General features: G+C 44.5%; 1 protein-coding gene across 7 annotated transcripts in view; it reads left to right on the top strand.

Moving 5' to 3' along the window:
• The window catches only part of Rbm47 (RNA binding motif protein 47), a 136,935-nt gene that overhangs the window by 105,621 nt on the left and 5,744 nt on the right, over positions 1-25,570 (top strand). For 5 of the 7 annotated variants that reach the window (XM_021211021.1, XM_029544984.1, XM_029544982.1 and 2 more), the window contains 2 exons: positions 5,635-5,760; positions 24,004-25,163. In XM_021211021.1, coding sequence (XP_021066680.1) covers positions 24,035-25,163 — 1,129 coding nt within the window. In that variant the 5' untranslated portion in view covers positions 5,635-5,760; positions 24,004-24,034. The remainder of the gene's footprint in view (positions 1-5,634; positions 5,761-24,003; positions 25,164-25,570) is intronic. The other 2 variants (XM_029544988.1, XM_029544986.1) reach the window with 1 other exon arrangement.

Here is a 25,570-nt window from a genome sequence, read left to right as displayed (position 1 = left end):
CTCTCTCTCTCTCTCTCTCTCTCTCTCTCTCTCTCTCTCTCTCTCTCTCTTTCAATAGCACAATTGGAATTCTCCCAAACTGGACTCATTGGACTCTCTTACAGAGCATACTAATATACTAATTTAGAGCTCCGATTCTCAACCACTCTGGGTTTGAATCTCAGCTTCACCATGTTCAATGAATAGACCTTAGTCTCTGGTCAGCCTCTCTGTGCTGTGTCCCCCATCTGTCACATGAGTAGAATTATAGTTCTTGCTTCCTGCGATTGTAACAGTGATTAAGTGGATGATGTCACTCACTGATGCTCAGCACAATGTCTGATGTACAGCAGGGATTCAAGCAAGGCCAAAGCTGCCGCTGCTGTCACTGGCTCCAAGCTGGTGACTTAGCCTTGCCTGTTCCACATCTCACCCCAAGTGGTTTCCCCTTGGTCTCTTCATTTCAGGAGGGGTAGAGACAGAAGTGCAGAGTTGGATCAGATGATGTGGGGAATTTCAGGAGTCAGGAGCATGCTTAAAGCATCCATTTCAGGTCGACCACTCCAAAGAAGAACTGTCTTAGCTGATTGCTGTCACATGGGAAAAGCTATAAAATGAAGTAACAGCCAGGCAGTGGTGGCGTACGCCTTTAATCCCAGCACTTGGGAGGCAGAGGCAGATGGAGTTTGAGGCCAGCCTGGTCTACAGAGTGAGTTCCAGGACAGCCAGCGCCACACAGAGAAACTCTGTCTCGAAAAACCAAACTAAATAAGTAAATAAAATGAAGTAACTCCAAATTATCTAGTTGCCCTTGCTGCACACTTGAGATTTAAAATGAGTTCATGTATGATGTCTTACGGATAAGCTGAGTCCTCCACTTGGGGATATACAGTACGGAGTTATTTTTACTGATTTCAAAGTCTCTCATAGGTCAGAACTGAGAACCTTTGCAAAAATGTCAGCTATGAAACTGTTACCTTGGGTTTATTCATTCCGTTTCTTTACTCTTTTCAAATTCAGTACCTCATGGATAAAGATAGGATTTGAACGACCATAGACAACATTAAGTACTTGGTATTGAGAAAAGTCACAATGACATCTCACATTAATTAAAGCTAAGCACTGGCTCTGGGCCAGGACTGAGTGTCGGACTGGGGTTTAGATGTGAATCAGATTCTGCCCTAGTAACGTTTATTTGGCTGATAATGAACTCATTTACTAACAGTTATTGTAAGCTTAAGCCACATGCCAAAATTCTACCACATTTCTCCTTCAACGTGCCCATTTCCTGGGGCTCGACCCAGTGTCACGAAGACTGCTAGATAACACTATGTGGGCACACGTCTCGGGGTCTCCTCCCACTGCTTCACAGAGGAGTGAGATTTACACTGAGCTCAGGTTGGCCATGCAGGGGATCTGGGAGGATCTGATGCTCCATGAATGACCTGTAAGGGAAACCGTGTCGGGAGAGGAAGCTGGATGGGGCCTGAGACTCTTCAGGTCCTAGGAGGATATTGACTTCATCCTATCCTAAGGACCAAGGTCCAGCAATAGGGTGCTAGGACCCAATCGTAGGATTTTCAAGGCCACTTTGGATTCATTGTTGTGGGCAGGAGTGACTGGGATGAAGGCGGTCCAGGAGGCTACTGAGGCTACAGGCTGGAGGTTTACAGCATCCTTCCACATGTGGGCTCTTTAATTCCTGGAGTGATAACTTGAGCTCAGGACACAGTGAGAAAGCTGAGGCTTTGACTGTTCAGCATGAATGAGGCCAAGTGGCAACTGGAAATCTGATGTCCAGCCCACACAGTTTCCTGGTCACTCTGAGTCCGTTTACCCTAGGAAAGCATCTTTTTTTTTCAATAAAAAGTAGTCCTGCCGGCTTAGAGGCGCACACCTGTTACCTCAGTACTTGGAGCTGAAGCAAGTCCTTCAAGGCCATCTTGAGCCTTGTTGTGAGCTTGAGACTCCCCTAGGCTACAAAATGGAAGACATAAGTGATACTACTAATTCATTTTAATTAATATATAAAGTACCAGATTTCTTAATGACATATATGCTCAGTTCTGGTTGATTCTTTTACACCCCACCATCACAAACACTCCTCCTCCCCTCTCTCCCTCCCTCCCTCCTGGCCATCTCTCTCTCCTCTGTACTTTTCTACCCCAGTATTCCTCCCTCCACCTTCTCTGCATGTATGCACCCTCCCCACCCATATCCCTTAAAAACTCTCCTCTCTTCCCACACTGCTCATGAGCTTCTTTGTCTCCTGGCCTCTACACACACTTGCACCCACCTAAATACATAAATTTAGAAGCTGGAGAGTAGAGTGAAATTTTTATTTCAGTTTGCATTTGTGACCAAGATTGAAGTAGTACAGGACATGACTTGATGATCGACTATGTTTTTTTTTTTTTTTTAATGTATTAGTTTATAAGGTTTTCTATTTGTTTGATCTTTAATACTAGTGTGTCCTGTTTCATTCCAACCATTGAATTTGAAACAACTTTAAAACCCATGCGTACAGGGCACTGGGATGGCTCAGTCCTTGACGCTTTTGTGGAGGACCTGGGTTCAGTTCCCAGCTCCCATGTGATCACCCGTCCATCTCTAACTACAGTCCCCACTGTTCCCACTCCCTTGTCTGTCCTCTGTGGCTACTTCATGAACACGATCCCCTACTTACTTCAGCAAAACATTCATACACATAAAATGAGAGAGAGAGAGAGAGAGAGAGAGAGAGAGAGAGAGAGAGAGAGAGAATTAAATCTTTTAAAAGGAAGCTCTTATTTTAAAAGAGAAGAACAATCCATAAAGTTTAAATATATGGACCTGCGCGCTCCCTCAGCTGAGGATTGTTCTTGCTGCCTGATGATGCAAACCTGCCTACCAGATTTCAACTCATAGAACCCATATGGAGGTGGGATGAGAGAATTCCACAGTGCCATACATGCACATATCATACACACATCAGACACATATCATCATCACCATCATCATCATCATCATATACTTCAAGACAAGAAACCAAGTATGGCAACCAGACTCTAACAGTGACTCTGTCTATAGTCTTCACATTCATGAGTCTGAGGCAGGAAGCTTGCCATGAATTCCAGGCCTGGGAAACTGTGATAACCTGTCTCAAAACCAAATTCCAACCAAGCACTACCACTAAAACCAACAAAGACTATCTGTATCCTGACAAGATACAGAAAGAATATGAGCCAAAATAAAATCAGGGTAGACAGCAAAAAGAGAGACATCCAGCACCAGCTGATCCCACCACGTTTGAGATTTTGTTTTGTTTTATTTTGAATAGCCTTGTCTGTCCTGGGATTCACTCTGTAGACCAGGCTGGCCTCGAACTCAGAAATCCACCTGCCTCTGCCTCTTGAGTGCTAGGATTAAAGGTGTGGGCCACCACACCAGCATTTATAACATTTGCTGGGGACCAGGAGCAGCTCTTAAGATTTGCTTCATGCCCCCTCACATACACACAAAAAAAAAATTTAGGAAAGAAAAAGAAAAAAGATAGGTAAATAGATAGGTCCAAACTTATGGGTTTTATTTTTGAGGTATTTGGGGGGGGGTGAACAATCAGAATAGCAAATGGTGAAGTTTCTATGAAATTAATCCTATTTAGATTTCTTGTGGGAAGTCAGAATTTCCTGGAGATGTATATTTAGCCTATATGTTATACTTGAAGGAATTTTGTTACTTACATAGTTAGGACTAACCCTCTCAGTGAACCTTCTTTCCCTACAGTATAGCATAAAACTGGAACCTGCATTTCATTATATATTAGTAATTTGCTTTCAGATTATAGAGTTTATATGACCACTGCTGAGATACTGCATTTGCTGAGGGGAACATTTACTGACACACACAGTGGGAAACCTCAAAGTTCTGTGCAAATACTACAAAGTTCAGACAATTTCCTGTGAGAGACCTCCCCTCAAGAAAGCTGGGTACACCTAGGAGCGTGGTACAGGAGCCTACATCTTATTCTATAGCCGTGATGCTGCAATTGATTTCAAGACACAGCTTATAATTTGCACTTTAATGTCCAAGGTTTTATCAAACTGTGGCGTGGGGGGTTGGTTATTATCCAGCAGGTGACACACAGAGCTATTTTTCAGGTTGGGTAAAGACTATATGCATCACGAGCTCACATGTTTAGCGGCTGCAGCTCTCTAAGGCTATGGCATTTTTCCCCCTTGAGGAATCTTTTTTTTTTTTTAAGAGATGTTCTGAGGCATTTGGGATACCTTTGTTTTCTATTGTTTTTTATACACAATTAGGATTTGTCTCAGGGCCTGGCTGGGGTTATCCCCTGTGTTCTGGTAGACATGGATCCCACAGAACACCAGCCATTCTAACACAGATGTGGTTAAACGAGTTCGTGTTTTAACTGACTTCAGAGGCCAGTTGATCCAGAAGATTCCAAAGCATGCACTATAGAGTCCTAAAGGTCCTACCATGTCCCCATGAAGCCACTGGCTCTTGTTAATTTATTTTTTGGTGGAAGAATACATGAAGCAAACCAAAAAATGTACAACCGTGGGAAACCCAGCTACTTAAAGAACTAGCAGTTCAGCTAGTACTTCAAACAAGTGAAGGGATTTGCATAAAGTCAGAGACCAAAGGTAAAGGTATGGTGGGATGCGCCCATGGTTCCTAGCACTTAACAGGCAGAGGCAGGAGAATTGCACCTTTCAAGCCATTCTGGGATATATAGCCTGTCTCTGTCTCACAGAAAACACCCAGGCCAGGATATGGTCACAGAGGTGTTAAAAATCAAATCTCCAAGCCACCCCTCTAGTGGTACATACTGGCGCCACACTAGAATTGAGAAATATGGACACACAGACGTTTAGATCTTCAGGTAGCTTGGTCAGGTCTCTTGATAGTTGTAAAGGCTGGGTAGAGTGTGTCTCCGGAGACGGAGTGAAGGCAGGATATACTGTAATACTTGTCTGTGTGTCTTGAACATTTTAATTTGAACTTTATATTCCCTTCATTTGAATATTTTGTACCATTAGGATTTCTAACATGAACTTAAGACCTGACCTGATACTTTTCACTTTTTCATAACCCCCTCTTTAAAAAAAAAAATCCTCAAGAAATCTTGACTGTGATTTTAGGACAGTTAGTCATTCTCAAGCGAACCCTGACTAATTGTAGGTGGATGGCTAAGCCTTGTTCCTGTGGTCCTGGGGACAGGCTCTGGATGCGGTCAGGGATTTGTTAGTGATGTGTAGCATAACTCCACGGCCATGTGGGAGGCCTCAAGCTAGATATTTTTATCTCTGAATAAGGAGGTAGGTCTCTTTGTGAGTCTCTGGGCTGCAACTGTGTGTTCTTCCTTAGCAGAATGCCTATCTCTTTAAGTCATGGCTGCTCCAAAGGTCAAAACACACCACAGGAAAGAAATTGCTCATGTTCCTGATGCAATTCCCCATTTCTTCAAGGATAAGATAATGAGTTACATTTCTTGGTTTCTAGAGGACATAAGAGTAATAATGGTTTCTTGAGTAATCCAAGTAATGATAGTTCATTTTGGGAAGAAAACCTCCTCCATTTCTAGGCCCATGTAAAACTTACATTGAAATAAAGCAAAACAAAACATCTCTAACATTTTCTACAATGCTTTAGGGTTTGCCTCAGAGGACACTTCAAGAACTGAACAGAGAAATCCAAGCGAACTGCCTGAATCTTCGAGAATTCTCTTGTTCTACCTTCCATATAAAGAACCAGGACCAATTGAATTGGTGACCTTTGGTGAGTGTGCCTCCCAGAATCCTTCTCTTCCCTACTTAAGTAAGAACATAATTCCCCTCCCTATCAAACAGGACATCTGTGAGATAATGCGTCCCTGGTGTGTTCATATGGTGAACTAGTGGGATGTCACACAGGATGATGAGCCCACACTACAGATCCTAATTTCTCTGTACATGTCACGTCACGTCTTTGTGGCTTGAAAGGACATGTCGTGTCATGTAGAAAGAGACTGGAGTAACCTGGACTGCTTACAGATTACCTCTGACTTCAGAGGACCCTAGCCTTTCTTTCTTTCCTTCCTTCCTTCTTCCTTTCTTCCTTTTTTTTCTTGCTTTGTTTGTTGTGTTTGTTGCTTTCTTAAAATTTATTCACTTTCCATTTGCTCCCCCCCCCTTTTTACGTTTTAAAGACAGAGTCTCTTGTAGTTTCAGGTAGCTTTGAACTTTTAATCTTCCTGTCTCCATCCAGCAAATACTAAGAATATGGGTAGGCGCCATCACGACCTACAGTCATCAGTATCTTGATATCTTTCAATGAGTGGTACACGAGGAAGGGTCTCTGACAAGACAGAAGATTCGGTGTGACGCTATTTGATTTTGGGACTGTCTTCACACCCTCTGCAAATTGGCCTTCTTGCTTGTCATTTAAAGCAGAAGTAGCTGTCACATTAGACTTTCCAATTCGTGACACCTTGTCCTTTCTTAAGTAACCAGCTTGCTTCACAAAGCATGTCTTCAGTGTTCATAGAATGCTCATTTCATTTTAGGACTGAATAATATTCCATTGGAAGGCATGGACTAGGCCTTGCTAATTCTTATTCATCAGCAGACATCAGGGTTGTTCCCTGGTTTTGGCTACTGTGAATAATATGCCTAAGAATATCTAAGTACTACTTTTATTTTTGATCTACATCTAGCAATGGAAGTTGATAAATTAACATATTTGTAGGTTTTCTTTCTTTTTTTCCTGAAGTAGCAACAGATTGTTTTCTACCATTTTATATATATATATATATATATATATATATATATATATATATATATAGCTACCATCATTGTACAAAGAGGTCTAGTTTGTCCACCTAACTGGCAACGGTACAGGAGTTTACTTTGTCTTGATTATCAACATTATACTGAGGGTAAAATGCTATGTCAAACTGGCTTTGATTTTTCTCATCCCTAAGGATTAATGATACTCAATGTCTTTTTGTGCGCCTCTTGTATCTGGAAGAAATGTGTATTCAAGTCCCTCACCCATGTTAACTTGCTTGCTTGCTTTGCAGCTGAGTTTGTGGTTCTCTGTAGATTCTGGGCGTTGGTTCTTCATCTTACGTGAAGGCATATATATCCCAGGCAGAAGTTGCTAAGATGCCATGGGTGACATGAACTCAGCATCTGTCTGCTTCAGTTTGTCCCACAGATGGACAAAAGAGTTTGGGGAGACAGATAGCTCGTGTAACTAGCATACTGTAGTGAGATCAGTGTTTTTTACTTGATAAAATTCCCAACACAAGAACAACAGAAGCTGACAGCATTTTAAGCATTCTGTGCCCATCTGTGCCTGTGTGTTATGAGGATATTTATTTGGAGATGGAGGGAACGAGAGAGACCACACTTGATGTGGTTGGGCGTGGAGAGCATTAGGTGGATGACTACACCATTTACATAAAAATCAATTGTTTCTCATCAGAGAAATTAAACCAGCCTACCCACAATACTGTGGGCAAGCTGTTTCCAGAAGTTTCCCTAGTCATGTTTTATTGTGGACAGAACCTACATATGCTCCCAATAGAAAATGTGAAATCTTTTCAGCACCTTTCCTGGCAGAATTTTGAGAAGAAGGAAGCAACACCCGGCTGTGTACACTGCCCCTCCTAGTATCAAAGGTCTTCAGTGAGCTGACTGCTCTCTGTTGGGCCGCAGATAACAGCGGGGTTGCATTTATGCAACCCATAGTTACAGGATTTTCTGTCGGAACAAGATTCAGTTAGACTTTCAACATCAGAACACTTGGCCTGGGGAGTCAGTGTCCAAATTCCAAATCAGTTAGTGCTAAATCGGGACAGAGTTTACTAGGTCCACCCCTCTTCTGGTTTACATTGGGGTTGGTTTATAAGGAGCAACTCTGTTGGCCATTTGTGGGCCATTCTCATTCTTGCTTTTCACCATAAATGGGGATTTGGAAAAAGAAAAAATAACTAAGGGAATTGCATTTTCTGATTTTGGACAGCATCCGGGGGTAGCCTATGCTTTTCTGAGGCCAGTGCAGTAACATTTTCCTTGAAAGTCTCTTCACGTGTGATTAACTCAGAGAATTAAATGTGATAGACCCACACATTTCTTTCTTTCTTTCTTTTTTTAAGATTTATTCATTTGTTTATCTATTTATTTATTTATATGACTACACCACTGCTGTCTTCACACACACCAGAAGAGGACATCACATCCCATGACAGATGGTTGTGAGCCACCATGTGGTTGCTGGGAATTGAGCTCAGGACCTCTCTAGAAGAGCAGTCAGTGCTCTTAACCTCTAAGCCAGCCCCCACACAGTTCTTGACAGTGTACCATATTTTCTGTTTACTTCCACCAATACACTAAGAGTATATTTCCTGAAATTCTTTAATATTGTTTTGCCATCTAGAACTGTTCATTCAGTCACCCAAGCAACTCTGACTGCCTAGGCAGGTTGTAGAGGCTGGAAAATGTCTCTAGTTGGTCCTCTTCTCTTCCCTTTCCTCAGAAGTAAACAAAGCCAGTCATTTGTTCCAAATATGCTCATTTCACCTTCAAGACTCTTTTGTAGATAAATGAACATTTCAGTTTTTCATAACCAAGCTCCCCTCCCTTTCCCGATCACGAGCCCTGTATAGCCACACTGAAGGAAATTATTTAAACAAGCTCTAAGAGCGAGTAGCAATCAGATAGTGGCATAGCTTGACTCCCACTTGTTACTGTGGGTACTTATTAACCAAGGCGATTACAGTTGGGAGTCAGAGATGGCAAATGAGAGGAAAGCACTTTAACAAGGAAAGGGAAGCAGGGGCGAATGAGGAAGGAAGAAGATGGGCTGGGGGAGGAGCTGGCTGTTCCAACCTGTGTTCCCTCAGCTTTGCCCCAAGGGTGGTCTCCTGTATGGAGCGAAGGCCATGGGACTGATGGGTGGCCTGGGACCTTGGGGTTTGTGTGCTCACACACAGAGAGACCTGTGTGAGCTTCTGAATCACCCATTAGTATCAGACCTGATAGTGTGAGAACTCCTTTAGGCAGGACCCCCCACCATGTGGCAGAGACCTCCCCTGGAGCAGTGGTGTTTGTTCCCCAGGGAATGTTGGAATGTGGACCCCCTGCCTGGATGCTCCCATTGTCTTTCACCAGACCATTCTTTTCCTTTCCTTTTTTTTTTTTTTTTTTTTCTTAACAGAAACTATGGTTGTAGTGCTCTATAATACAGTGATAGCAGATATTTTAGATTTACTTTATTTTTTTTTCTTTTTAAGATTTATTTATTTATATATTATGTTGTAAGTACACTGTAGCTGACTTCAAACACTCCAGAAGAGGGTGTCAGATCTCAGAGCCACCATGTGGTTGCTGGGATTTGAACTCAGGACCTTCAGAAGAGCAGTCAGTGCTCTTAACCGCTAAGCCATCTCTCCAGCCCCTGAATTTACTTTATGTATATGAGTGTTTTGCCTGCGTATGTGAATGATGACCATGTCTGACTGGTGCCCATAGAGATCATGAGGGTGTTGTGTCTCCTGAACTGGACTTCATGGATGGCTTACTGCCACCATGTGGGTGTTGGGGACCAAACCTGGATCCTCTACATAGCAGAAAGTGCTCTTATTCCTTGAGCCATCTCTTTAGTCCCTTCAAAAAATGCTTTTAACTTTTAAAATGTATTTATTTGATTAGCTTATATGTGGGTGTGTTTTACTGAATGTAGGTATATACACTGCATGCATGCCTGGTGTCCACAGAGGTCAGAAGAGGGCATCGAATTCGCTGGAACTGGAGTTACAGAGCTGTGACACAGACATGAGGGTGCTGGAACTTGAACCTGGGTCCTCTATAAGAGCAATAAGTGCTCTTAACTACTGAGCCATCTTTCCAGCCCAAGAAAGTATTTTTAGCTTCAAAAATACCTCACACTCTGTTTAAACACATTTAATTTTTCTTTGAAACTTTCACACATTTCAGTACTATGTTTACATTATTCCCACCCATCCCTCCCTGCTCAAAGGCCTCCTAAATCCTCTCCCACTTCCTCCCAAATTTATGACCTCTTCCTTAATTGCTGTTATTACATAGACATAAGGCCTGCTGAGTCCAGGCTGTGTTGCTCAATGTACATGTGTTTGGGACTGACCACTTGGGGCTGGATGACCTAGTGGTGGTGTTATTTTGAGCCTAGACAAAAGCTGATTCTCCCTCTCAAGGCAGCCATGGATTGCCTATGGTTAGGGTGGGGCCTTGTGGAATTCCCCTCACCCACCCTGGCGTTGACTGTTTTCACCGTGTAGGTCTTGCTTAGGCAGCCATATTGTTGCGATTTCCTGAGTGCGGGGGCTTCCCTGGTATGACGAGATGGCACTCTCTAGCTGCAGACTTCCTGGTCCTCTGACTCTCACCATTCTTCCCCCTTTTGGCATTTCCTTGAGCCTTACGTGCCAGGGCTGGCTTATAGAATCCACACCGACTCTTTGCATTTTAGCCATTTCTAGATCTCTCTAATGGTCTCCAGCTGCTGCTGAGACACTTCATTACACACACACACACACACACACACACACACACACACACACACGCACACAATTATGCCCCTGGCTTATTCACCTTCACATGGAGAGTTCCTGGGGGATACTCTTTCACTGGGACACTTGCCTTAAGGTTACTGAAATGCAAGGGCATCATCCACCTTGAACAAGATCTCCAACGGGAGCAGATCTTGTTTCGTAGTCATAACTGGGATGACTAATGTTAACCAAACAAATTCAGGTCACACCTAAAACTGAAGCTAATGTTTGACCGTGTCGATCCAGTCCGGAGCCTTTGTTTCAGGACAGGCCACTGGTCATGTTCCTTACAAAGAGACCTGTGAGATTCTTGTAAATGACTGTTTCACATGTCCCACCACAAGGTCACACTAGGGCAAGCCCCGGTGAGCATGCATTCATGGATCGTGGGACGCTAGCGGTGTTCCATGTTTTCACAGTGTAACTGCTTTTTGCAGCCTAGTAATGTAGCTGGAAGCAGGAGGGCAGGACGCCCCTCCTGCACATCACAGCGACTGCAACAGCTTATATTAGAGTAAGTTCTCTTTCTTCATCTCTTTTCTTTTGTGTGTATTCTTTCTTTATTTCTTTTTTTTTTAAAGATTTATTTATTTATTATATGTAAGTACACTGTAGCTGTCTTCAGACACTCCAGAAGAGGGTGTCAGATCTTGTTACGGATGGTTATGAGCCACCATGTGGTTGCTGGGATTTGAACTCAGGACCTTCGGAAGAGCAGTCAGATGCTCTTACCCACTGAGCCATCTCACCAGCCCGTGTGTATTCTTTCTTAAAATACATTTTGTACACCAGTTTCTTGAGAGTTTTAATTTTTATGTACATTGGTGTTTTGCATGTGTGAGGGAGTCAGATCCCCTAGACAGGAGTTACAGGCAGCTGTGAACTGCCATGTAGGTGCTGGGAATTGAACCTGGGTCCTCTGGAAAAGTAGCCAGTGCTCTTAACTGCTGAGAATCTCTCCAGCCTCCAGTTTTAGAATTTTAAAGTTAATTGCCTCTCCTTCAGTCCAGCCTGCTTCTTCCTTTGCATCTACCTCAACATCTCTCTCAGCATCTCTCTCAAGTCTCTCCCTGTATCTTTTATTCTCTGTGATGGTTTGTATATGCTCCACCCAGGGAGTGACGCTATTTGGAGGTGTGGCCTTGTTGGAGTAGGTGTGTCTCTGTGGGTGTGGGCTTAAGACCCTCACCCTAGCTGCCTGAACCACACTTTTGTTTGGAAAAATGTAGATTTGGGGACTTTGGATTTAGAAAGCTGTGGAATGATTTAAATGGAACTTAATCCTAGTAAGAATATCAAAGACTTTGTTGCTGAGATTGATTTGAACTGTGTAGACCTGGCCCAAGAGGTTTCAGTGGAGAAGAATTTCAGTATATGGCCAAACAGATACAAGCCATCACATTCTCTATTTCCCAGAATCCTCTCTCTTCCTGCCAGTGTCCTACCTTCTATTTCCTGCCTGAGTTCATTGGTCATACGTTTGCTTTTTATTGACAGACGATAGTTATAAGAGATTCTCTGTACAGGACCAGGCTGTCAGTCATTTTGCCTTTGCAAATCTTACAGTCTCTGCTATAGTAATTTAACCTTTGTTACATAAAAGCAGCCATAGACAGACAGTACTAACACCAATGTACATGGCTGTGTTGCGGTAAAACTGTAAAAAAATATCCAGAAAGGCAAAGTTGGCTTCATCGGCCCTGGCCCTGGTTTGCTGACTTCTTCTTCTCTAGGGCACAGATCTTGAACTACAACTCACAGAAATGTCATCAGAATTGAGGAATTCCCATGAGATGTCTTGTACTCAAGAGCTGTAAGCTTACTAGCCAGCGTGCTTAGTCGATTTGCTGTTAAGGTAATTCTTCAAGAAATTATTTCCAGTCCATCTCCTTTCTTCCTGTAAGCCATCTCTTCTCTTTATTGCTGCCCTGTCCTCTGCACATGGGCTAACCACACCATACAGCCACTTCTCCAGAAACGCTAGCCATATGGAAGGAAGCGCGGCCCCCTAAGGGTTCCTCACGGGGCTTAAATGGTTTGGCCATAAAATGGGAGTTGCTTTTCATGAGTTTAATGAATTGTATAAAGTCCTTACAAAGACATTTATAGTAATATAATCTGTGATAACACAGTTAGTTCTGAGGATAACAAGATAAGGAAGGCGTCTGTCTCTTCATAATCAGCCAGAGGTTTGGAAAGTTCTAGGCCTTTCTGGATGTTTATAGCTGGATCATTCCTTGGGTTTGACTTGTGGCCCACTGTTGCTTATCTACATTTTAGCTAGCCTTAGCTTCCAACACAATAAATGCTTACTCAGTGGGTGTATTGACCTCCTAGTACTGAGTACTCTTGTACCGTTGTGGCAACCACCTCACCTTGCTGCACTGTCTCCAGTACAGTGCTTTATGCAAAAGCACGTATTGATTGCTTCTGGTTAGCGTGTTAAGTTGTAAACTACAGTCTGTTCCTTCAACAAATATGCATTGTCTTTTAGTTCGCAAACTTTGAGGGGTCAGGAACAGGCATCAACTGTCCTCATGGAGTTGACATTTAACAGTTGGAAAAAGACTGAGGGGAAAATGATGGTAGTTGCAGCTTGTCTGAAAGGGGCCAATGACAGTGAGCCATAGAGTTGTCTGACACTAACCATGGCTGTCAAGACAGAGGCCCTCAGGTTTACCCTGTGCCATTCATTCTGAGGTTCTAGATTTCCTGTCTTCTTATAAATGCTACTCACTCTCACTCATCCTGTGTACTTCCTAAATGCATACTTCCTAAATGCGTTGATCAAATCCTGAGCAGAACCATTGTGCAAGAACCATTTTTTCACTTGGAGATTCATCTGAGGCCTCCTAGCCACATCCTTCTGCCTGCAGTTTCCCATTGCCTTCACACAGAATAAGGGGTGTGTTCCAGCCCAGTCACCACCCAGCTCCATTTGGGATCTGAGCTCCTTCTGTCCCTTTTACACCTCTTGCATGTCAGCTGACCTCCATAATTCCAACAGACAGACTTGGCTTATGGCATTCCTTCTGTTCTTTCCACTTTTTTTTTTTTTTTTTTTTTTTGGTTTTTCAAGACATGGTTTCTCTTGTATAGCCCTGGCTGTCCTGGAACTCACTCTGTAGACCAGGCTGGCCTTGAACTCAGGAATCCGCCTGCCTCTGCCTCCCAAGTGCTGTCTTTCCACTTTCTTGCTAGACTATGAACACGAAGACCGAGCAGTGGTCGCACACTGAAGCACTTAGCACAGCCTAGTACACAGAAGTGCCCAGTGAGTTGAATGAAAGAATGAATGTGTGAATGTTGTTTCCTTGTTTACGTCACCATAGCATCGCCTTTGGAGGACAGAACTTGACTTCAGTACCAGTGAACTGACTGTGTTCCAAGACTACATTGTCAGGGAATATCCATAGCCTGCCTTAAGCAATGTGACTCTGGCAAGATGAGGCTTATTATTATGTTATCACAGGAGTCAGTAGCAGTCATTTAAAAATGACCCATGTCTTGAAAGCCAGATTGTCAGCAGTTCTCATGTGTCTCAGAAGCAGAGGTGCTCCATTTAAATGAGACACTGTGATAGCTGGGCAAGTCATTAATTAGCCTGATTTCAGAAGTCTCATTTGTGGCCTGTCAGTCAGCCTGTGGTGGCAGATTAGTAGTCAGATCACAAAATGTGATAGTAGTGTATGATGGTAATTGTTGCACATGAAAAATAAAATTGATAGCATTTCTGCCACTGGTATCTCAGACACCGACCTGTCTGTCCCCTTGAACAACACTGCACGTGTCTCAGCTGGAAAGCAGAACTGTTGGCCTGGTTGGGTGGTACATGCCTACAATCTTAATACTCAGGAGATGGAGGCAGGAGGACGGGTGAGCTTTAGGCAGCTTGGACTACAGACCCTTTGTGGTCTGGGGGTGGGGGTGGGGTAAGGAAGAGTTCAAAAGAAAGAATACAAAACACCAGATTTATGTTGAAAGGAGATATAGGAAATAACAACATGTACTGTTTATTTTTTACATACAGTCCTGGCAACTCCAGTAGATTCCATCAGCTGTTCTCCGCAAAGAGCCACTCTGCATATCCCCCACCCCACAAGCTCTGCACTGTCTGAAGCCATCTCTGGTTGTCACACATTGTCAGGCCGTGTGTTTGTACATCTCCTGGGTAGACGGCAGGGATGCTTCCAAACTTCCTACCACACCCAGGGCATTCCCTCACAACAGAATGCTGACAGAACTACAGAAGGCTCAAAATCCTGCGATAAATGGTACCTCGGGTGCCCGTGCAGCTCAGAGTCTGGACCTGGGAAATGAGATCATGTGCGTGGAAGAAAAAAAAAAAAATCTTCCAAACCGCTGCCTCTCTTCAAGCTACAGCATCAGATAGAGACCGCAGCAGCTTCTCTCTCTATTCAAGCATCAGACTGCCTTCCTGTCAGGCCAGCAGAGCCAAAAATAAGGAGGGAATGGATAAACCCCTGTGTACCGGTGGGTGGTGTGAGCTGGGCTTGTTTAGGTGTTTGTTTCCAGCATCAGTGAACTCGTTAAGAATGAGTGTTAAGTGCTGTAATGCTTATAAAAGGATCAACATAATGGATTCCTAGCAGATATTTAGGTACTGTCAAACTCCGGGGTAGAAAATCCCTCTGCTTTGCCCACTTTCTGGCAAGCAGCGTCACCCCTCCTGGGCCATACAGCTGGTGTCCCTAGGAACCCACAGCAAAGCCTCCTTTTCAGGACTGTGTTGATAGAAGTGCCTGGGAAAATTGAGCCTCTTGGCTTTGCTTCTGTTTATCAAACACAGCCATGCATTGAGTGATGTTCTTTGCCACAACAGACTGTGTTAAGAGCATCAACATAGCTGAGCCCTCCTACATGAGCTGTTCCTCAGTCGGGGGCATCTAAAGGCAGAGGCCAGAAAGTCATGATCCCCTATCTCTTTAAGACTTTGCTTACAGCAAGGAGACTCACAGAGGGCAGTTAGTGTAGGCAGGGTGAGGGTGGGGTGGGGGTGCGGGGTGAGCCCGTGCTCCCATCCCCCACTTATTGTTTGGGTCCCCTAGGTGAATTCCTGGTCCTGTGGCCCGACTTGCAGTGAGAATCTTCTTACTCTTTCAGTCTTGGGACGGACTGACAAACCTGCCCTGATACCAGAGTCCCAAGAGTGGGAGTGGCCTCCCTGATGTTTATTCGAGTGGGTGGTGGTGACTTGGCACTGGGCAAAAAGCTAAATGCCACATGGTAGAAACCCTCTACAGAGGCTAATCTTTCTCTCCTGGTTTCTTCCTGATTTGTGGTGAACTCGGGTATCTCTGTCACCCATGAGGGTATTCACAACCTTGGTGACAAAGCTCTCCCTAAAATGTGAATTCTGGCCTTAAATCGATCCCCCTTTTCTCTTCCCTTTCCCTTCCAAACCCATAATCCCCACCTCCACCCCGCAACACCCTATCTCTGTCATCCAAATTAACAGTTTTTCCTCCTCAGCCTCTTGAGTGCTGGGTTTCAAAGCATGAACCACTTAATCCAGCTTAAGTAACATACTTTAAAACAACAATAGCAGTTGCTAATCTTTCTAGCATATTGTGAGTCGGGTGTCTTCAAGTGTCCATGAATCCTCTCAGGTAGCAGCTGCTGACTAAAACCAATTTAGTGGTGTGTGTGGGAATGCAAGTCAGAGCTCATGGGACAGGCTTAGAAAGTGGCACACAGGGGATTTGAACTCACAGAAAGTACACTTTCATTGTTTGAACTCTCCTCCACCTCTTCCTCCTCCTCCTCTTCCTTCCTTCCTTCCTTCCTTCCTTCCTTCCTTCCTTCCTTCCTTCCTTCTCTCTCTCTCTCTCTCTCTCTCTCTCTCTCTCTCTCTCTCTCTCTCTCTCTCTCTCTCTCTCTCACACACACACACACACACACACACACTTCAGAACTAAAAACCAAAGTTAACTGACAATCCAAGTTATTCTAAAATAAAGTCATACTTGCCTTTGATAAAGACTGGTTTTTTTGAACACTAGAAATAGTTCTAAGTATAGTGGCAACCTTTGCTGGACCAGTTAAAAGCTAAAATCTGAATGAAAGATACTCTGAACCTTACTAAAACCATAATTCAAATCTGAGAGTTTGTGATGTAAGCTTACCTTGTAAGTGCAAATGTAACCTAGAACAAAAATTCTACCAGAATCCAGAATAGCAATAGCTTCTTTTGGAAGTATATTTTCATGCAGTAGCATATGCCAAGCTGAACAAATGAATCCCTTCCCATACCCCACTGTGCTCACATGATGCTGGCTGCCCTCTGTGAGGAGTAATGAGTATTCAGCATGCACAAAGAGAGCATGTATTGGGTGGGTCCTGCCTCCCCAGGAATCTGGCATCCACTGGAATGCTTGGACCATTTGCATCTAGTATGGCAAGTCTCTTCAGGTTCTTTCTGGAACAGCCTCTGCAAAGTGCTCTAGCCAAGGCTTAGATGAGAATCAGGTTTATACTTGGATGACTGAACCGCAGCACCAGAGAAGAAGTCAGCCAGCTTACCTATGACACGCACCCGGGAGGCTGATACACAGTCTCCACCAGAACTCACCGGCTAGGCTTCTGTGCTGACTGATTTAAAGCTGGCCCTGGCCCTGGGAACCTTTTGCTTGCTTTCCTGTAAACACAAGAATCTCACACAGGGCCAGGATTCTTGCCTCAAGTTCACATTCAAGTTTCTTATAGTGACATTCCCTGATCCTTCATTTTGAGGTTTTGCCCCAGGAACCCGTCACGTGTCAGTTCCCCTAATCCTCACCCTGTGAGGAGGCAGGATCATTTGCTGCAGCCTTGGTGTGAACTCTGAGTCAGGCTGTCACTGCTTCTGATGCTCATTCGCAGAGCTTCTACCTAAGTGCTCCGTGCCTGTTTCTTTCACTGTAAGGTAGGGGCCCTAATGATACCCCTTCCCCATGGGATGCATCCAGATACACAGAGCACAGCACTGCCTGTTACATAACAGTCTTTATGGATGAGTCTGTGAAGCTTCAAAGAGTTTACAGGGTCTCCCCACCACTCCCACCCCCAGTTCACCACTGGAGGACTCAAGATCACCCTTGCTCTCTCCGACTCCATTTATTTAGTGTGCTCTGAAATCTGAAGTACTCTGACGGCTCCTCTGAACTGGAGAAGTCTATGCTGTGTGTCTAGATGCTTGTTTCACTCATAGTCAGGGATCAACCTTGTCCACACCTCTACCTTGAACAAGGATCTTGACATTCAGAACTTGGCATTTGTCTCAGACACTTCCCTGCACAGCATGCTGTCATGTGTTCCTGCTCTTGCCTTTCTAAAGAGAATATTCTAGACCAGTCTAGAAGGCACCAGCCTCTTCCTCGTCCCCCTGGGAGCTGAGGTTGCAGCTGTGTGCTGCCACATCCAGTCCAAGGCTAATTTTTAATCCCCCCCCCCTGCCTTCTTTTTTGACTCGAGATGGGGTTTTCTCCTCGTATCCCTCCCTGGCTGTCCTTCCTGTAGACCAGGCTGGCCTTAGACTCTGACTGCCTCTGCCTCCCTATTGCTATTCTGGATTAAAGGCGTGCCCCAGCACCACCTGGCTAATCGCAGGGCCTTGCACTAGCTGGACAAATAGTCCACCACTGAACTACATCCCTTAGAGTTTTGTTTTCTCAAAGTAAAGGCCAGCCTGGAACTTGATACATTGCTGAGCATGACCTCAGACCCCTGATCTTTGGCAGCTGCTTCCCTAAAAGCTGGAGTGATCAGCCTGCAATGTCACACTGGGCCTCCAAGGCTAATTTTATGTCTGTTTGTTTGTTTGCTTATTTATTAGTGTGTGTGTGTGTGTGTGTGTGTGTGTGTGAATGTGCCTGTGTATCTATGTGTGTGTATCTTTCTGAGTGTGTGAGTAGATAAACACATATACATATAGGCCAGATAAAGAGGTAGGCTTCCTTGGAACCGGAGTTATAAACGTTTACAGGATACCCAGCTTGTGTGGGTGTTGGGTCTCAACTCCAGCTCACATGACTGTGCAACAAGCACTCTCAACCACTGAGCCACCTCTCTAGCTCCCTGGGGCTAGTATTTTTTTCTCCCCCATTACAAGGCGATTTTTTTCCTTTTTTAAATATAATTTTTAATTAAAATATAATTACACCATTTCTCCCTCTTGCCTTTTCTCCTTATACTTCCTCCCAGGTACCCAGCCCTCTTGGTTCTCCCCCAAATTCAAGACTAATTTGTAAATTCTGAGGTGGCTGGGCTTGTCCTTGAGGACTGTAAACTTACTAGAAACAAATTGTTAAGAAGTCAAGCCTGACCCTTTGGAAGCAGTTCCTGGTCAGTAGACACACACGTAAAGAGCTTAGATTCAACTTCCTTGTGTCTCAGCATAATTCAGCTAGCTGGGAGGTGAGCGTCACAAGGCCTACCTGCAACTAACATGGGACACACAGGTATAGGTTACTCAGAAACTACTGGGTGAGTGGGGGATGGATGGGTGAATGGGTAGATGAGTGAGTGAATTGGTAGATAGATGGGTGAATGGGTAGATGGATGAGTGGGTAGAAAGTGAAGAATGAAAACATCCTCTGCCTCTCAAACTGTCATTCACATGTGAGGGGCAGGAACTGAGTCATGCCCTCTCACCAATATTTCTTTGTCCAGATTTCATAAATACTGCGCTGCAGCTTAAAATAAGATGAGAGCCTGCATGGGGGGTGGGGAGGCCAAGGGATGGAGCTGGGACTACGGGAATACATTTTACCTCTGTGTGAAACTCTCAGAGAGCGATAACGCACATTAGGAGGCTGAGCAAGGCGATTGTCATGAGCTGGAGGCTAACCTGGGACAGGCCAACCTGTTCAAGGACAACAACAGCAGATCGTATATAAAATAAACGTGTTGTGGCTAGGGAGGAGGCTCACTCCGCAAGGTGCATGAGGGCCAGAATTTGGATACCAGCACCCACATAAAGTGGCAATGCACACACATGCATGGACACACACATGCAAAAAGTCAACATGTTAGAGTTTTTTCAATGGTCCTGAAATTAAGCCGTTATTCAGCCTGGGACACAGAAGAGAAGCGAGTGGATAGGCTTATCGAGTCCAATCTGCATTACTTAGCTTCACTTAGTTATCACACTCTGACAGTGTCACCAAAGCCAGGGACCAGGCTAGAGAGTGAGCATCAGAGGCTTTGTGGACCACACTGCCCGTATTCCAACGTTTGAACTCTATAACTCTGCCATACCAGTCGTCAGCAGTAGTTTCTCCCCCACCCCCAACCCACATTAAGAATATGGTTTTATAAATAGGGCTTTATGCTAAACAAGTGGCAGACCATATGTGTGTGGTCCGTGCAAGCCCCGTCTAAAGCATCTAGAGTTAGTTGTCCCAAGTCCAGTTTGCTATTGGATGGGAGAGAAAAGGTATGCTAGCCCCATAGTGGCCTTTTTAAAAGATAGTAAATAAATGATTACTTTTTATTATGTCTAAAGTTTTGGCCTTAAATTTACGAATAACTATTTTATATAACTTATTTAACTGTGGCAGGATGATAAGGAGATTGGAGCTTATAGACCCTAAGATTTTCATGAATGTGCTCAATGGATCTAGCATTTCATCTATCTGTCTGTCTATCTATCTATCATCTATCTATCATTTGCGATGCTGAGGATTAAAAGCAAGACCTTGTATATTACATACAAGTATAACTTTTTGAAAGGTTTAACGTTCGGGAAGCTGGAGAGCTGGCTCGGTGTGGGGATTTGCTGCTCTTGTAGAGGGTCCAAGTTTAGTCCCCAGAACACACCTTTGCTGTCTCACATCTGCCTGTTATTCCACCTCCTGGGGATCTGAGGCCCTCGTCCGGCCTCCACAGACACCCACATGCATGTACAGTACACATACATACACACATAAAGATAAAATAAACACACTCTTAAAGGCGTGTCTTTGTTTTAAGGGCCTATATAAAAATCCCAGTTTTGTTGTCTTGGGGGCCGGGGGTGGCTGCAGTACACTAAGGCATAAGTTCTATTCCTGTGACCATCCATCAGTGTCTATACAGCCATCCATCAGTGTCTATACAGGGCATCATGTTTACCATACTGTAACACATAGTCCCCCTTGATCATACGTATGTTTCTATATCTATTTGTCATCCTCCATTGCAGTTCACTGACTTTAAACAGTCTCCTAAACCGTGTGTGCTCATCTTCCGTTGGGAAGGAGACAGACATTCACGCTCAACGCTGACCCCGAAGGTAGAGGAACCAATGCATCATTCCAAATTACACTAAGAAAACCTTTACAAGGAGCTCTTGTCAAGATAACTTGCAAGCACTGAAGCACAAAGAAAACAAGATAAATGAATAGAAGGAAGCCCTATCCAAAGATGCATATTTAACTTTTTATTACATTTATTTGTGTAGGTAGGGGAGCGGGCATGTGTGTGGAAGTCAGAGGACAACTTGCAGGATTTGATCTTATCCACTATAGAGGTCTCAAGGTTGTCAGGCTCGGTGGCAAGTGCTCTAACCCACTGAACCAGTCCCCCAGAGATATTTTCTAAAAGCTGAGGAAAACACGTTTTTAAATTAAAATCACTCTAAAATTCAAATGATTGGTCCGAGGTTTCGCCAGAATTTGAATCAAAAATAATATTGCATCTCTTGAGTTGTCTCAATGTTCTAGGCATAGGTCAAAAGTGCCACGTTCGAGCTGGGCATGGTTGTGCATACCTGTGTAAAGTGATCTTAGCACTGAGGAGGCTGAGGCAGGAGGAACACAAGTTCAAAACCAGCCTGGACCCCAAGTGGGAATGTCTATAGTCGTAAATTTTCTGTTCTGTGATATGATAATATTACCAACCCAAAACCCAAAACCAATAGTGCCTCACGGTTCCAGGGGTAGAGAATCCACAATGACTGGAGCGGGTGACAGCAGGCAGCAAGCCTGGGAGGTCGGAACAGCCAGCTGAGGGCTCACATCTTGAACCACGAGCACTGAGCAAAGAGGATACTTTTTGTTAGCTCGTTTGTTGTGCTAAAAGTAATCATATCCGCTTTGCAGGTAGGGAAACTGAGTCGTATGATAGCTAAGTGTCCTCTTTCTAAGTCAACTAGGAAGGGTTAACTAGGACTCAGACAGCCATGCTACTTGGCTAAGTGGCAAATGCATATCTCTGTTTGGTGTGTCGGTATAGATTTGAGGTTCTGTTTTTCTTTTTGAGACCAGCTCTCATTCTGTAGGAGAATCATACAGAATCAAAGTCCTCTGCCTTGTGACATTAGAATCACGGATGTGTGACACCATACTTAGCTTTCTTTTCTCTTTTTGTTTTGTGACACTGGGTATCGAACCCAGGACTTCTCTTGCCCACTAGGCAGGTACATCCTCGGCCACCTTACTAGTCCTTGAATTTTTCCTGAATAGTCTCATGTACAATTCATAATTCTACATTTTAAAGGAAACTGTTTCCCTGGTTTTATTAGTTAAATGATGAAACCTTAGGCCATCAATAAAGTGACATTTTTACAAACAGTGAGAATGTGTCTGGATGTTTCTAAAACATGAAGCTGCAAAGAGGAAGAAGCCACATCTCAGACACTAACAAGAGGCAGAGAAAGTTTTGCGGTGGCTATCATTATTATCATTATTGTTTCTTTTTTGCTACTGTTATGTTTTATGTGTATGGGTATTTTACCTGCATTTACATATGTGTGTATGTATGTAGGCACCACATTCTTGTCTAGTGCCCAAGGAGGCCAAAAGAGGGTTTTGGATCTCCTAGAACTTGAGTTACAGACAGTTGTGAGCTAACATATGGGTACTGAGAATCAAATTTGGATCCTTTATTAAATCAGCCAGTGCTTTTAACTGCTGGGCTATCTCTCCAACCCATTTCTTGATTTTTCTATAGATTTCATTTCTCAAATAATAAGATCTACTTCATTCTTTAAAAAGTTCATTCAGATGCTGGGTGATTGGCAGCACGCACCTTTAATCCAAGCACTCATGAGGCAAAGACAGGCAGATCTCTGAGTTCAGGGCCAGCCAGGGTTACAGAGAGAAACCCTGTCTGGAAGGAAGGATAGAAGGAAAGAAAGAGAAAAGAAAGAGTTCTTCATTACACAAGCATTATATCTAACTTTTAATGACATGCTGCTCTCTGAATGAAGGTGGCCACTTAATTTAAATAAAAATGTTAATTCAGTTTCCTGCTCCCTTAAGCTCCATTTGCGGCAGGTGGCTAGTGGTAGCTTTTCCATGATCTCCTCCAAAATTGTACTGAGCCAGATGACGCAACTCCGAGGGAAGGAAGTTTGTGTGAGTTCAAGGCCACACTGAGCTGCTTACAGAGACTTGGTCTTTTGACAGAACAAAATAAACAAAGAGTTGGCCTTGGTTTCCTGGCTCACATCTGTAATCCCAGCACTCAGGAAGCTGGGATAGGCGAATTACCCTGAGATCCAGAGCAGACCTGGGTAGAGAATTGAGACCAGATAGGTAGTCTATGACTAGTATGATGTAGACCTTGCCTAAATAAATAAATAGATGTTTTGCACAGCACCGGTCTGGAAAGAAAAAAAAAAAAAAAGAATATGGACTCTGTAGCCTAGGTTCCTATGTGAACTGGGGCAATTTACGGGACTTCTGAGTCTCTTTTCTTGCAAGCAAGCTGAGTTGAATGTCAGGTACAGTGTGCAAAGGCTACAGAGGTGAACTAAGAATGCAGATGACATTTCTTTGAAACCTGCAGTGTCTTTTCCCCGTAGAAACACTGCGTCACAGCTTCCCGAGTTAACCTGGCTCCTTATGGACTGCGTCCAAAGCTGTGAATGGTTCACCAAATTTTGCCTGAATGTTATAAAACCCTGACTAGTTAGTAAGACAACACCACATTTCCTGTTGAGACAATCCCATTTCCTGTTGAAAACTTAAGTGCACAGCTCAGTAGCTATCTTGTAGAAAAGCACTTCCTTGAAGTTTACTCTAATAAACACATTGCTGTGTCTGGAGATATAACTTAGTGGTAGACCGCTTACCCAGCATGCACAAGGCCCTAGGTTCCACCCCCCAACAACGCACTCACCACATGGGGACAATTATGTCCTTCACTTTCTATCAATGCAATGGGAAGGTCTACCTTTAAAAAAAAAAAAAAAAAAAAAAAACAGGCAGTGTACACCAAAGAAAATTTGCAATGTGCTGTAGTGAAATGATACTAGAGTCGAAAGTTCAGGAATGAAACGAAAGTCATTGTTTGTTCCAAGAATTGAGATTTTTCCCCCAAAAGATGGCAGCAGGTTCTCACAGCTTGGCTATTTTAACATCTCAATTCAGCACCGCGGAGTGAGTAGAAACAAAGAAAGTGAGTTCAGGATAACTTCCTTGCCAGCTTCTCCACTCACACTCTTCGTCTCTCTTTTGCAGGTTTCCACCAGCTGTGGATGCCTTTGACATTATGACTGCTGAAGATTCCGCCACAGCCATGAACAGCGATCCAACAGTGGGGTCCTCCACCAAAGTACCGGAGGGTGTAGCGGGCGCGCCCAATGAGGCTGCACTGTTAGCACTGATAGAGCGCACCGGCTACAGCATGGTACAGGAGAACGGGCAGCGCAAGTATGGTGGACCCCCACCCGGCTGGGAAGGCCCACATCCCCAGCGTGGCTGTGAGGTCTTCGTGGGCAAGATCCCACGTGACGTGTATGAAGATGAGCTGGTGCCTGTGTTTGAGACCGTAGGTCGCATCTATGAGCTGCGCCTCATGATGGATTTCGATGGCAAGAACCGCGGCTATGCCTTCGTGATGTACTGCCACAAGCATGAGGCCAAGCGAGCCGTTCGGGAGCTCAACAACTACGAGATCCGCCCTGGCCGTCTACTGGGTGTGTGCTGCAGTGTGGACAACTGCCGCCTCTTCATCGGTGGCATCCCCAAGATGAAGAAGCGCGGGGAGATCCTGGAGGAGATCGCCAAGGTCACCGAGGGCGTGCTCAACGTGATTGTGTATGCCAGTGCGGCAGACAAGATGAAAAACCGAGGCTTCGCCTTTGTGGAGTACGAGAGCCATCGTGCCGCAGCGATGGCACGCCGCAAGCTCATGCCGGGTCGCATCCAACTGTGGGGCCACCAGATTGCTGTGGACTGGGCCGAGCCAGAGATTGACGTGGACGAAGATGTGATGCAGACAGTGAAGATCCTCTACGTGCGCAACCTCATGATAGAGACCACCGAGGAGACCATCAAGAGGAGCTTTGGCCAGTTCAACCCAGGCTGCGTGGAAAGGGTCAAGAAGATCCGTGACTACGCCTTCGTGCACTTCACTAGCCGTGAGGATGCTGTGCATGCTATGAACAACCTCAATGGCACAGAGCTGGAGGGCTCCTGCTTAGAAGTCACGTTGGCCAAGCCTGTGGACAAGGAGCAGTACTCCCGCTACCAGAAGGCAGCCAAGGGTGGTGGCGGCTCAGCTGAGGCGGTAGCGCAGCAACCCAGCTACGTGTACTCCTGCGACCCCTACACGTTGGCCTACTATGGCTACCCCTACAACGCTCTCATCGGGCCCAACCGGGACTACTTCGTGAAAAGTTAGTGGAGGCTCTTCTCTTGAGGGAGGCCCCCGTGGGTGTCCAGCCCCCTAGACAAGAGTTTTAGATTGAGCGTGGCTACAATTTACTAAGCCCTACCAGTTTAGGTTGAGGTTCTGAGCACTGACTCATAGTCACCATTGCTCTATGGAGAGAACCGTCCCTCTGGGTGAGCAGTCAAATCATTGGAACGCTTTGTCTTTTGCTAGGGCTTAACCCATGTAGAGCAGGCCTGCCTAGTCCTTGGAGGTTATGTTATAATCCGATTCTGAGCCATGCCTGCAATCCCAACATTCTACTTTTTTTATTTTATTTTTTGTTTTTTTCGAGACAGGGTTTCTCTGTATAGCCCTGGCTGGCTGTCCTGGAACTCACTTTGTAGACCAGGCTGGCCTCGAACTCAGAAA

This window comes from Mus pahari, chromosome 13, assembly GCF_900095145.1.
Source record: "Mus pahari chromosome 13, PAHARI_EIJ_v1.1, whole genome shotgun sequence".
Classification (NCBI taxonomy): Eukaryota; Metazoa; Chordata; class Mammalia; order Rodentia; family Muridae; genus Mus; species Mus pahari.
Note: the sequence above shows the minus strand (reverse complement) of the source record. Positions and strands in the feature narration are given on the sequence as shown.